The 12,341-nt window shown below is 41.2% G+C and overlaps 1 protein-coding gene across 3 annotated transcripts in view; it reads right to left on the bottom strand.

Annotated features, from left to right (window-relative positions):
* Nucleotides 1-12,341, bottom strand: part of ACACA (acetyl-CoA carboxylase alpha) — a 932,629-nt gene that overhangs the window by 831,277 nt on the left and 89,011 nt on the right. For all 3 annotated transcript variants that reach the window (XM_044288111.1, XM_044288112.1, XM_044288113.1), the window contains exons 6-8: nt 10,123-10,204; nt 8,745-8,843; nt 7,686-7,792 (exon numbers count right to left, since the gene is read on the bottom strand). In XM_044288111.1, the coding sequence (XP_044144046.1) occupies nt 7,686-7,792; nt 8,745-8,843; nt 10,123-10,204 (288 nt within the window). The remainder of the gene's footprint in view (nt 1-7,685; nt 7,793-8,744; nt 8,844-10,122; nt 10,205-12,341) is intronic.

The raw sequence follows: 12,341 nt of genomic DNA on the forward strand, positions 1-12,341 counted from the left end.
TATAATTCCACATGTGTTAATTCATACTTTTGATGCCTTCAGTGTGAATCTACAATTTTCATAGTCATGAAAATAAAGAAAACTATTTGAATGAGAAGGTGTGTCCAAACTTTTGGTCTGTACTGTACACATACATACATACACACACATACATACATACATACATACATACATACATACATACATATACACACACACAGTTAGGTCCATAAATATTGGGACATCATCACAATTTCTATACACCACAAAGGATTTGAAATGAAAACAAACAAGATGAGCTTTATCTGCAGACTGTCAGCTTAAATTTGAGGGTATTTACATCCAAATCAGGTGAACAGCATAGGAATTACAACAGTTTGCATATGTGCCTCCCAAAGTAATTGGACAATTGGCTTCTCAGCTGTTCCATGGCCAGGGGTGTGTTATTCCCTCATTATCCCAATTACAATGAGCAGATAAAAGGTCAAGAGTTCATTTCAAGTGTGCTATTTGCATTTGGAATCTGTTGCTGTTAACTCTCAAGATGAGATGCAGAGAGCTGTCACTATCAGTGAAGCAAGCCATAATTAGGCTGAAAAAAAACAAACCACACACATCAGAGAGATGGCAAAAACATTAGGTGTGGCTAAAACAACTGTTTGGAACATTCTTAAAAAGAAGGAACGCACCGGTGAGCTCAGCAACACCAAAAGACCTGGAAGACCATGGAAAACAACTGTGGTGGATGACCGAAGAATTCTTTCCCTGGTGAAGAAAACCCTTCACAACAATTGGCCAGATCAAGAACACTCTCCAGGAGGTAGGTGTATGTGTGTCAAAGTCAACAATCAAGAGAAGACTTCACCAGAGTGAATACAGAGGGTTCACCACAAGATGTAAACCACTGGTGAGCCTCAAAAACAGGAAAGCCAGATTAGAGTTTGCCAAACAACATCTAAAAAATCCTTCACAGTTCTGGAACAACATCATATGGACAGATGAGACCAAGATCAACTTGTACCAGAGTGATGGGAAGAGAATGGAGAAGGAAAGGAACTGCTCATGATCCTAAGTATACCAAATCATCAGTGAAGTATGGTGATGGTAGTGTCATCATGGGGTGGGCATGTATGGCTGCCAATGGAACTGGTTCTCTTGTATTTATTGATGATGTGACTGCTGACAAAAAAAGCTGAATGAATTCTGAAGTGTTTCAGTCAATATTATCTGCTCGTATTCAGCCAAATGCTTCTGAACTGATTGGACGGCGCTTCACCGTGCAGATGGACAATGACCCAAAGGATACTGCAAAAGCAACCAAAGAGTTTTTTAAGGGAAAGAAGTGGAATGTTATGCAATGGCCAAGTCAATCACCTGACCTGAATCCGATTGAGCATGCATTTCACTTGCTGAAGACAAAACTGAAGGGAAAATGCCTCACGAACTGAAGGCAGTTGCAGAAGAACATCACCAAGGATGAAACCCAGCGTCTGGTGATGTCTATGAGTACCAGACTTCAGGCTGTAATTGACTGCAAAGGATTTGCAACCAAGTATTAAAAAGGGAAAGTTTGATTTATGATTATTCTGCCTCATTACTTTTAGTCCCTCAACAAGTGGGAGGCACATATGCAAACTGTTGTAATTCCTACACCATTCACCTGATTTGGATGTAAATACCCTCAAATTAAAGCTGACAGTCTGCAGTTGAAACACATCTTGTTTGTTTTCATTTCAAATTCTTTGTGGTGTATAGGGCCAAAAATGTTAAAACGGTGTCGATGTCCCAATATTTATTGACTGTGTGTGTGTGTATGTGTATATATATATCTTGTGCATACGTTTGGATCTGCTATCCATCAAATCCATGGTGTCATACAGTACCAGTTAAATAGTACTGTACCGCTGTGTATACAGTGCGCTATGCGCTTCCTGTTCTGGCCCGGCGGTCATGTGACCGCCGCGGCCGGGAGAGTACAGGAGCTGTGAGGTCTTTCAGAGACCTCGATCAGCCCTGCTCTGAGGCTGTACAGCGCCGTACAGCCTCTCTGGGGGGTGTATATCTCCTGTAACTGGGGCTAACATTTCAGCCCCAGTTACAGGAGAAATCAACTGTGAAAAAAATAAAAAAGTGAAGTTAAATGTCTCCCAGAGGTCTTGTATGACCTTATGGGGGACGAAAAATGTAAAATAAAGTGTTAAAAAAATATATAAAACAAAAAAGATTTAAAAAATTTTAAAAATAGAAAAAAATCTAAAATAAAACAGACATTTTTGGTGACGGCCAGCTCTATAAATATATCACATGATCGACCCAGTCCGATAAACACCATAAAAAATAAACTGTGTGTCAAAAAATTGCATTTTTGTCACCTTACATCACAAAAAGTGCAACACCAAGTGATCAAAGAGGCGTATGTCCCACAAAATGGTACCAATAAAACAGTCACCTCATGCCGCAAAAAATGAGCCCCTACATAAGAAAATCGCTCAAAAAAAATAAAATAAACTAAACTATACTTCTCAGAACATGGAGACACTAAAACATCATTTTTTGGGGTTTAAAAAATATTATTGTGTAAAGTAAAATAAATAAATAAATAAATAAATGGTATACATATTAGTTATCGCTGCGTCCGTAACAATCTTCTCTACAAAAATGTCACTTGACCGAACCCCTCATGTTAACGCTGTAAAAATACATAAATAAAAACTGCTAAAACGACCAATTTTTTGGGTCACCTTGCCCCATAAAGTGTTATAATGAATGATCAAAAAATCATATGTACCCAAAAATAGTACCAATAAAACTGGCACCTTATCCCCTAGTTTCCAAAATGGGGTCACTTATCGGGAGTTTCTACTGTAAGCACCTTCACTTATCAGGGGGGGTTCAAATGGGGCATCTAAAAACCATGTGGCGCTCATTTTCTTCTGCGCCCTGCCGTGTGCCTATACAGCAGTTTATGACCGCATGTGAGGTGTTTCTGTAAACTGCAGAATCTGGGTAATAAATATTGAGTTTTGTTTGGCTGTTAACCATCGATGTGTTAAAGAAAAAAATTGGATTAAAATGGAAAATCTGCCAAAATTTTATCTCCATTTTCCTTTAATTCTTGTGGAACGCCTAAAGGCTTAACAAAGTTTGTAAAATCGGTTTTAAGTAACTTGAGGGGTGTAGTTTCTACAATAGGGTCATTTATGGGGGTATCCACTATGTAGGCCCCACAAAGTGACTTCAGACCTGAACTGGTTCTTAAAAAGTGTGTTTTGGCAATTTTCTTAAAAATGTGAAGAATTGCTTCTAAACTTCTAAGCCTTCTAATGTCCTATAAAAAAAAAAAAAGATTTCCAAAATGATGTCAACATAAAATTAGACATATGGGGAATGTTAAGCAATAAATATTTTATGAGGTAACACTTTCTGTTTTAAAAGCATTTTTTCTAAATTTTGAGTAATTTGGGATTTTTTCATAAATAAAGGTGAAATATATTGACTCAAATTTATGAATAGCATGAAGTACAATGTGCCACGAGAAAAAAAAAAAATCTCTGAATGGCTTGGATAAGTAAAAGCATTCCAAAGTTATTACCACATAAAGTAAGATATGTTAAATTTTCAAAATTAGGCCTGGTCAGGAAGGGGGCAAATGGCCCAGATGTGAAGTGGTTAACAGTAGGGCTGGGGGAGGGTTTGAGTGAGAATTTAGCATGGTGAGAAGGGGCATCATTTCAATTTCCACCTCAGGCAGCCAAAAGGTTAGAGTCAGCCCCCACATTGCTAAACAAATGCCTTGCACCAAGGGTTCATTCAGATGGCCGTATGCTGTCTACAAATATGCAGATCAGTTTTTTTTTTGAAGGATTAAAGATTAAATGCTGTCCCATTCACTTCTATGGGGCCTTCTTTCCTTCCATTGCATGCGGCCGTCTGAATGAGCCCTAATAGAAATTCAACAGCAACAACTATTATAGCTATGGGGCCCGTTGATCTTTATGCACGCCCCTGATAATTCAGTATTTAAATTACTTCTATGTAACAGCAATTCAAGGGAGTCAGTCACCTACCTGACCAGTTTCAAACAGGTGACATTGTTCAGTGGGGCACAAAGACATGACACAGATGTTACCCGTGTTTAGTTCTTCTGATGCTTTAAATTGCCTAAAAAGTCGTTTTTATAATATGCTAATGAGCCGTCGCAAGTGCCCAGGGACTGAGAGTTTTCTGAAAGTGCCCAAGTTCCTCCGCCTCCCACCTCACTCGCACCTAACTCTGCCCCTCAGTAAGCTCAGGCCAGCCCTGTGGTTCCGTGACATCATATTTCCCTATAGGCTGTTTGCGTATCACTGCCGGGCCCGGACATGCGCCAATTTCACGCCAGTAACTGGTGCATGCACATTCCATATCCCTGTCCCTCTGCCCACAGTGGGCAGAACACTGCACATGCCCGAGCCCAGCAGTGATGCGCGAACAGCCTATGGGGAAATATGATGTCACAGAGCCACAGGGCTGGCCTGTGCTTACTGAGGGGCGGAGGTAGGAGCGAGTGAGGCGGAGGAACTTGGGCACTTTCAGAAAACTTTCAGCCCCTGGGCACTTGTGATGGCTCTTTAGCCCCTTGAATGCGGCTCTTACAAGGGCCCCCCAGCGCCGGCCCGCAATACTAGCGATGCTAAGTTTTCTAACTGCTAAGCGCAACTGTGCATGGAGCTATGGAAAGGAGGGGGCTCCCCCGCCAGCGGCCGCTCTGAGCCCTGCTCTGCCTGCCTCTTTGAGAGACTCGAGCGATGGCTGTGAGTGACCGTGCCGCCGCACAGGCAGGCACGTCTTCGCGTCTGTCTGACGTTGATACAGCTCCACCCCCAGAGCAGAGAAGAAGAAGGAGCGAGCCGCGCCAGCGGCGGCCAGCCACAGCCCAGACTCTGCCAGGGAAGGCCCGCGGCCCGCCGCCCACACAAAGAAGAATCTTCTGTGACAGGAGGCAGCCAGGTAGGTAGGTAGGTTGATTAATTATAACAACTTAGTTACTGGATCCCATTCCCACCATCTCACCCGTCCCAGTAGTGCCAGCCGGTGTACTAGCCCGCCCTAGTTCTGTTTTTTTGGACTGGAGAAATGTGCATTGGATTGGAAGGGAAGGGGGGTGGGGGGGTAGTCATGAGAGAGATGTCTGTGCATGTGCTGGCACTGGCACTGCTGGAGAAATGTGCCATGGGGCCACCCTGGTTCTATTTGAGAAAATACTTAGAGAAGGCTCACCTCCTAGGCAAAAAATGGAGTGGGTGCACCTGCAGGAAGATTACACCCAATCTTCAGAGAAAAATGTTAAATAGAAAATGTAGTAGGGCACACCTACATTTGAGGTCACACAGGAGAGTATGGTACCAAATAAAAATACAGAAAATACATATAATATTATTAAACATAAATGGTATGCTATATAGACTTATGGTCCTCTAAAATGGGTATCGCTAAAAATATAAAAGCACATATATGATCCTATAGGAAAGATATTCTGATGGTCAAGTTTTTGTTCCTTACTATGGATATAGTGTCCAGTACACTTGATATAATCAGATTTTAGATACCAGAGTTCACAGATTGATTTCAATAAAGTCAGAGTGCCGATCACTCCAGTTTCTTTTACTGTGGGTTGACAATGCAACAGATCGCTCTGCCTGTGTATACACTCGTTCGGCACTAGTGTTACTTACAGTTCTGTAGGTTTGTGCCGGCTGTGCTGCGATTTCACGTGACGTCCCACGTGTGATGCGTTTACAGGCTGTGATATATCCTCCAGGAGGTAGAGTCAGGGATCCACGGTAATCAATTGTAGAGGTGCTGTCTCAGTAGTTCTGTGGAATTCAGTTCCTGCACAGGTGCTCAATCAAGCAGGCAGGTCAGATGTTACTGCAGCTGTCGATTTTAAAGTTTTTAGATTTTTTTCTACCGAATTTCGAATACCGATCCCGCTACTCCTGGTCGACTTGAAGCGCTTCAGTATATCCTTAGTCTCATGGGATTGTCCTACCACGTAGTAGGACAATCCCATGAGACTAAGGATATACTGAAGGAGTAGCGGAATCGGTATTCGGAATTCGGTAGGAATAAAAAATAATAATAATAATAAAAAAATAAAAAAATACGAAAAACGTTAAAAACAAAAATTCGACAGCTGCAGTAACATCTGACCTGCCTGCTTGATTGAACACCTGTGCAGGAACTGAATTCCACAGAACTACTGAGACAGCACCTCTACAATTGATTACCGTGGATCCCTGATTCTACCTCCTGGAGGATATATATCGCAGCCTGTAAACGCATCACACGTGGGACGCCACGTGAAATCGCAGCACAGCCGGCACAAACCTACAGAACTGTAAGTAACACTAGTGCCGAACGAGTGTATACACAGGCAGAGCGATCTGTTGCATTGTCAACCCACAGTAAAAGAAACTGGAGTGATCGGCACTCTGACTTTATTGAAATCAATCTGTGAACTCTGGTATCTAAAATCTGATTATACCAAGTGTACTGGACACTATATCCATAGTAAGGAACAAAAACTTGACCATCAGAATATCTTTCCTATAGGATCATATATGTGCTTTTATATTTTTAGCGATACCCATTTTAGAGGACCATAAGTCTATATAGCATACCATTTATGTTTAATAATATTATATGTATTTTCTGTATTTTTATTTGGTATACATAAATTATATTACTGTCTACCATACTCTCCTGTGTGACCTCAAATGTAGGTGTGCCCTACTACATTTTCTATTTAACTGGTTCTGTTTGAACTGGAGAAATGTGCATGGTGGGAGGGGGGGGGGGGGGGAATGACTCAGAGTCATGAGAGAGATATGACAGAACCAGGGAGCGGCCCCATGGCACATTTCTCCAGCAGTGCCAGCACATGCACAGACATCTCAGATTCATGAGAGAAATGTCTGTGCATGGGCTGGCACTGCTGGAGAAATGTGCCATGGGGCCGCGGCTGCCCTGGTTCTGTTTGGACTGGAGAAATGTGCATTGGGGGGGGGGGGGGGCTATATTGTTTTTCGCCCCAGGGCCCCATTTCACCTAGCAAAGCTGGAGAGGGCATGTACATCTCATATCACCCATATTTCCACCCATATTTCCTCCCACTATTAAGAAACTCCTCCTTCCAAATGTCGGAACGTGCTGCGTCACAACAGGAAGTGATGAGGGTAGTGAAAGCTCCCAGGTAGGGAAAAAATTTGGCTCTTAAAATAAATTTTATTAGTGGTTTTGTTGATATTTGGCTCAGTTGACTAAAAAGTTTGCCCACCACTGGAATAGGGCATGACTGCAGTGACAGTTACTTGCTTTGACAGAAACAGTTTAGCAGAAGGACAGATGATACCATTTCTGGGGGAAGAAAAAAAAAAAAAAAAAAAAAAAAAAACGCCATTTATTTCTAATCCTGGACTAAAAGATTTGCAAAGATGCTGTAGGACTTCACTTTAGATGAATTGGGGGGAAAAATGAAAAAGTGAAACTTCAAATTATTGCAACAAAGGTCTGAAAATGTCACTACATTTTGGTTATAGTGTGATCCTGCCTTCACTGAAGGGTGGCAGACTTGGCCATCTTTGCTAATAAATAAGCAACATCTAAAAGAGCAATCTGTTACATTAACATTATTATTAGTTTGTAGGCATTAGAGACTGACTCGCCTTCAGTCCATCATCCACGTCTTTGACATAGCCTTTTTCATAAACCTCCTGTGGCACATTTAAAATGCGTTTCTTCAGATCACTTTCTTGCCAATCTACTTTTAAACCTAGAAGAGAAAATATGCTATATATTAGAACTTTAATTTCTTACTGCTTTAAACTCCTCATATACATATGGTGAATTTAGATCCGTCTTGCTCCGCATCCCAGGACGCACTTAAAAACGCTGTTTGCAGAGCTTGTGTGTGTCATGGGAACGCAATGAAATGGAACGGAATGCATTCTGGAGGAATCCATTCCCTTCAGTTCAGTTTTGTCCCCATTGACAATGAATGGGTACAAAACAACTATTTTTCCCCGCTATTGAGATCCTCTGATGGATTTCAATAGTGGAAAAGGAAAGCGCAAGTGTGAAAGTAGCGAATTTATAAATATGCTAATTAGGTCCGTTGTTAGCAGAGTTTTAGGAGCCCAGCACCGCACTACACGCTCCAACTCCCCTCCCTGCTCTCCCGATGTCACACAGTTGAAGCACAGTTTGTAACCCAAGGCTGACGATTGTTGGAAAGGAAGCGCTCCCTACCAGCAATCTCCTGCTTACTTGCTGAGGAGACCGTTGCTATTACATGCATCCATCTCCTCTGTAGCATGGGAAGGAGCGATGCCCTTGCTCGTCCATTGCCATGCTGTAGAGTTGTTTGCCTGTGGCACACTTTAATTGGACAGCACGATCTGCCTCTATGAAATCGTGATCTTTCAGCATGCTGAGATACATACAAATCTGCCCGTTTAATACACCCTTAATAGTAAAAGTTATTGTAAAGCATGTGAAAGCTAAATATAACCTCCAAAAAATTGAATAAATAATTGTATAAATTCCTGGACAAAGGGTGTTAATATAATATAAACTGTGTGCCATACTTCTAAAATTCTCCTGATTGATGTGATTTCTTTAACTAATCTTGTAGACTGACACTTTAAAAAAAGAAAATCCTATAGTATAGAAGGCAATTATTTAATCAAATGAAGACAAACGCATTTTTTCCTAGTGCTTCTTACCATTGCCACTCCAAGGTAGAGTTGGAATTCCAGCTGTTTGGGCAACAATTGAGGATGCAATTTTATCTCCTAATGCCCACATGGCTTGGCTTGGCGGACCTGTCACGGGATTCATATTATAAGCAGTCAAAGATATGCATCAAACTATATTAGCCATATCACAATTACTTAAAGCATCTTCCTTCTCACTGAAAACTATTCCAATCCATGTCAGGATACAGAGGAAAAAACATATACCAAGTCACGGGTTCTGTTCCATTGATGGGTTGTCCCATTAAGGCTATATTCACACAACAGTGAAAATCATTTTTCCTAATAGCAGTCACACGACCATTTTAAAGAAAAAATATTGTCTATGAGGTTATTCTCAAAGCCCTTTTGAATAACGGCCATCATGACATCCATACATTTCTTAGAAAGGCATCAGTGAAAAAAAACAGTCTTTAAAAAAACACACCGTTCTGCAGTTTTTAATGCCAATTTTTTTCACCATCATGTGAAAGTAGCCTAAAACGGTTTATTCCCTATTCACAGGATAGAGGATAAGTATCTGATCGGCAGGGGAACGACTGCGGAAATCACAAGGGCCGTGCTGTGTTTAAATGGTGCGGCAGATATGCATGTGCGTCCAACACTGTATTCAACTCCTTTGGACTACCGGAGATAGCCAAGCACTGTATAGCCCTACAGAACTGAATTGAGTAGCGAGCATGAATGTCACTCCATTCAAACAGGGAAGAATGAGTTCAGGCGATGAATGGCAAATGGATGCATCTGGCATGCTGTATGAGCAGATACAAGGCATTCTTCTACTTGTATATGCGCATGTGCCACATGCATCCATTTTCCATTCAGCACCTACACAGAATTACAGGTGCCCAGTAACAGCCAGAGAAAGCAGCACCGTCATCTTACAGTCCATGGATTAAGGGGATGACATGCGAGTATATTTACTCCACTGATACCAGGGCAGCCAGAGGCCTTCATTAGCCCACCTGGGGGACCGTATACAACCATATATGCTTGTCTGGAGCATACACCTTTATGTCTATTGCAATATGAGAAATTGAAACAGATTGGCTATAATTAACTAAAGATGGCAACATATTTAAGACAGTGACTCCACCATGTAAGATCAGCCATGTTTACTGCGGTAGGAAAAAGCAAGAAAGCAGCTGCCAGAAGGCACTTATCTCTGGGAAAACAAAGGATCAGCCTTGATGCAATCTAGCACACAAGATCCTTGCTTCCCTCAAGGTTTAGTCATAGGCTGACATCATACACATTACATAGACAGCTAAATCCAACATAATCATGGGAGCTGGCAAAAAGAGGACAACCAGTTTCACTTGCTTTCACGCAACAGATTTAATCTTACCCATAAAAGCAATGCCATTTTTGTGGAGAAGTTCAGGCAGTTTAGGATTCTCTGAGGCATGACCCCAACCAGCCCACACAGCCTATGGAGGAAGAAATTAAAATAAAAAAAAACACTAATGTAGTTAATCGACAAAGGATTCACATATATGCTGCATTTACAGAATGCTCCCTCTGCAACAAGCATTATGGTAAAAAATTCATATTTAAAAATATTTACATCCATGCCCATCTTAAACAATATTGTAAAGGGGTTTTAAAACCTTCAAGAACAGCCAGTTTTTACTATAAAGGACCAAGCCACATATTGCAAATCTGACATATTGGCTCACACAGAATACGCGTATATCGTTTATGTGACTATATATGAATACAAAAAAAATTAAAATTATATTATATTATATTTTTGATATAGATATATATATATATATATATATATATATATATATATATACACACACACATACATACATACATACAGGTCCTTCTAAAAAAATTAGCATATTGTGATAAAGTTCATTATTTTCTGTAATGTACTGATAAACATTAGACTTTCATATATTTTAGATTCATTACACACCAACTGAAGTAGTTCAAGCCTTTTATTGTTTTAATATTGATGATTTTGGCATACAGCTCATGAAAACCCAAATTTCCTATCTAAAAAAATTAGCATATTTCATCCGACCAATAAAATAAGTGTTTTTAATACAAAAAAAGTCAACCTTCAAATAATTATGTTCAGTTCTGCACTCAATACTTGGTCGGGAATCCTTTTGCAGAAATGACTGCTTCAATGCGGTGTGGCATGGAGGCAATCAGCCTGTGGCACTGCTGAGGTGTTATGGAGGCCCAGGATGCTTCGATAGCGGCCTTAAGCTCATCCAGAATGTTGGGTCTTGCGTCTCTCAACTTTCTCTTCCCAATATTCCACAGATTCTCTATGCGGTTCAGGTCAGGAGAGTTGGCAGGCCAATTGAGCACAGTAATACCATGGTCAGTAAACCATTTACCAGTGGTTTTGGCACTGTGAGCAGGTGCCAGGTCGTGCTGAAAAATGAAATCTTCATCTCCATAAAGCTTTTCAGCAGATGGAAGTATGAAGTGCTCCAAAATCTCCTGATAGCTAGCTGCATTGACCCTGCCCTTGATAAAATACAGTGGACCAACACCAGCAGCTGACATGGCACCCCAGACCATCACTGACTGTGGGTACTTGACACTGGACTTCAGGCATTTGGGCATTTCCCTCTCCCCAGTCTTCCTCCAGACTCTGGCACCTTGATTTCCGATGACATGCAACAGTCCAGTGCTGCTTCTCTGTAGCCCAGGTCAGGCGCTTCTGCCGCTGTTTCTGGTTCAAAAGTGGCTTGACCTGGGGAATGCGGCACCTGTAGCCCATTTCCTGCACACGCCTGTACACGGTGGCTCTGGATGTTTCTACTCCAGACTCAGTCCACTGCTTCCGCAGGTCCCCCAAGGTCTGGAATCGCTCCTTCTCCACAATCTTCCTCAGGGTCCGGTCACCTCTTCTCGTTGTGCAGCGTTTTCTGCCACACTTTTTCCTTCCCACAGACTTCCCACTGAGGTGCCTTGATACAGCACTCTGGGAACAGCCTATTCGTTCAGAAATTTCTTTCTGTGTCTTACCCTCTTGCTTGAGGGTGTCAATGATGGCCTTCTGGACAGCAGTCAGGTCGGCAGTCTTACCCATGATTGCGGTTTTGAGTAATGAACCAGGCTGGGAGTTTTTAAAAGCCTCAGGAATCTTTTGCAGGTGTTTAGAGTTAATTAGTTGATTCAGATGATTAGGTTAATAGCTCGTTTAGAGAACCTTTTCATGATATGCTAATTTTTTTAGATAGGAATTTGGGGTTTTCATGAGCTGTATGCCAAAATCATCAATATTAAAACAATAAAAGGCTTGAACTACTTCAGTTGGTGTGTAATGAATCTAAAATATATGAAAGTCTAATGTTTATCAGTACATTACAGAAAATAATGAACTTTATCACAATATGCTAATTTTTTGAGAAGGACCTGTATATATATATAATTTTTTATTTAATTTTTTAAGATATAAAAAAAAACAAAAAAATAAAAAAAAAAACACACGTGTGGTTTATTCACCCAGTGTCATGTAGCAGCAACGTCTTAACCGCTTTTTGCGGTCTTTCTCAAGCTGTTGAAACGTCGCTGCTACATGACACTGGGTGAATA

Source organism: Bufo gargarizans, chromosome 3 (assembly GCF_014858855.1).
Source record: "Bufo gargarizans isolate SCDJY-AF-19 chromosome 3, ASM1485885v1, whole genome shotgun sequence".
NCBI lineage: Eukaryota > Metazoa > Chordata > Amphibia > Anura > Bufonidae > Bufo > Bufo gargarizans.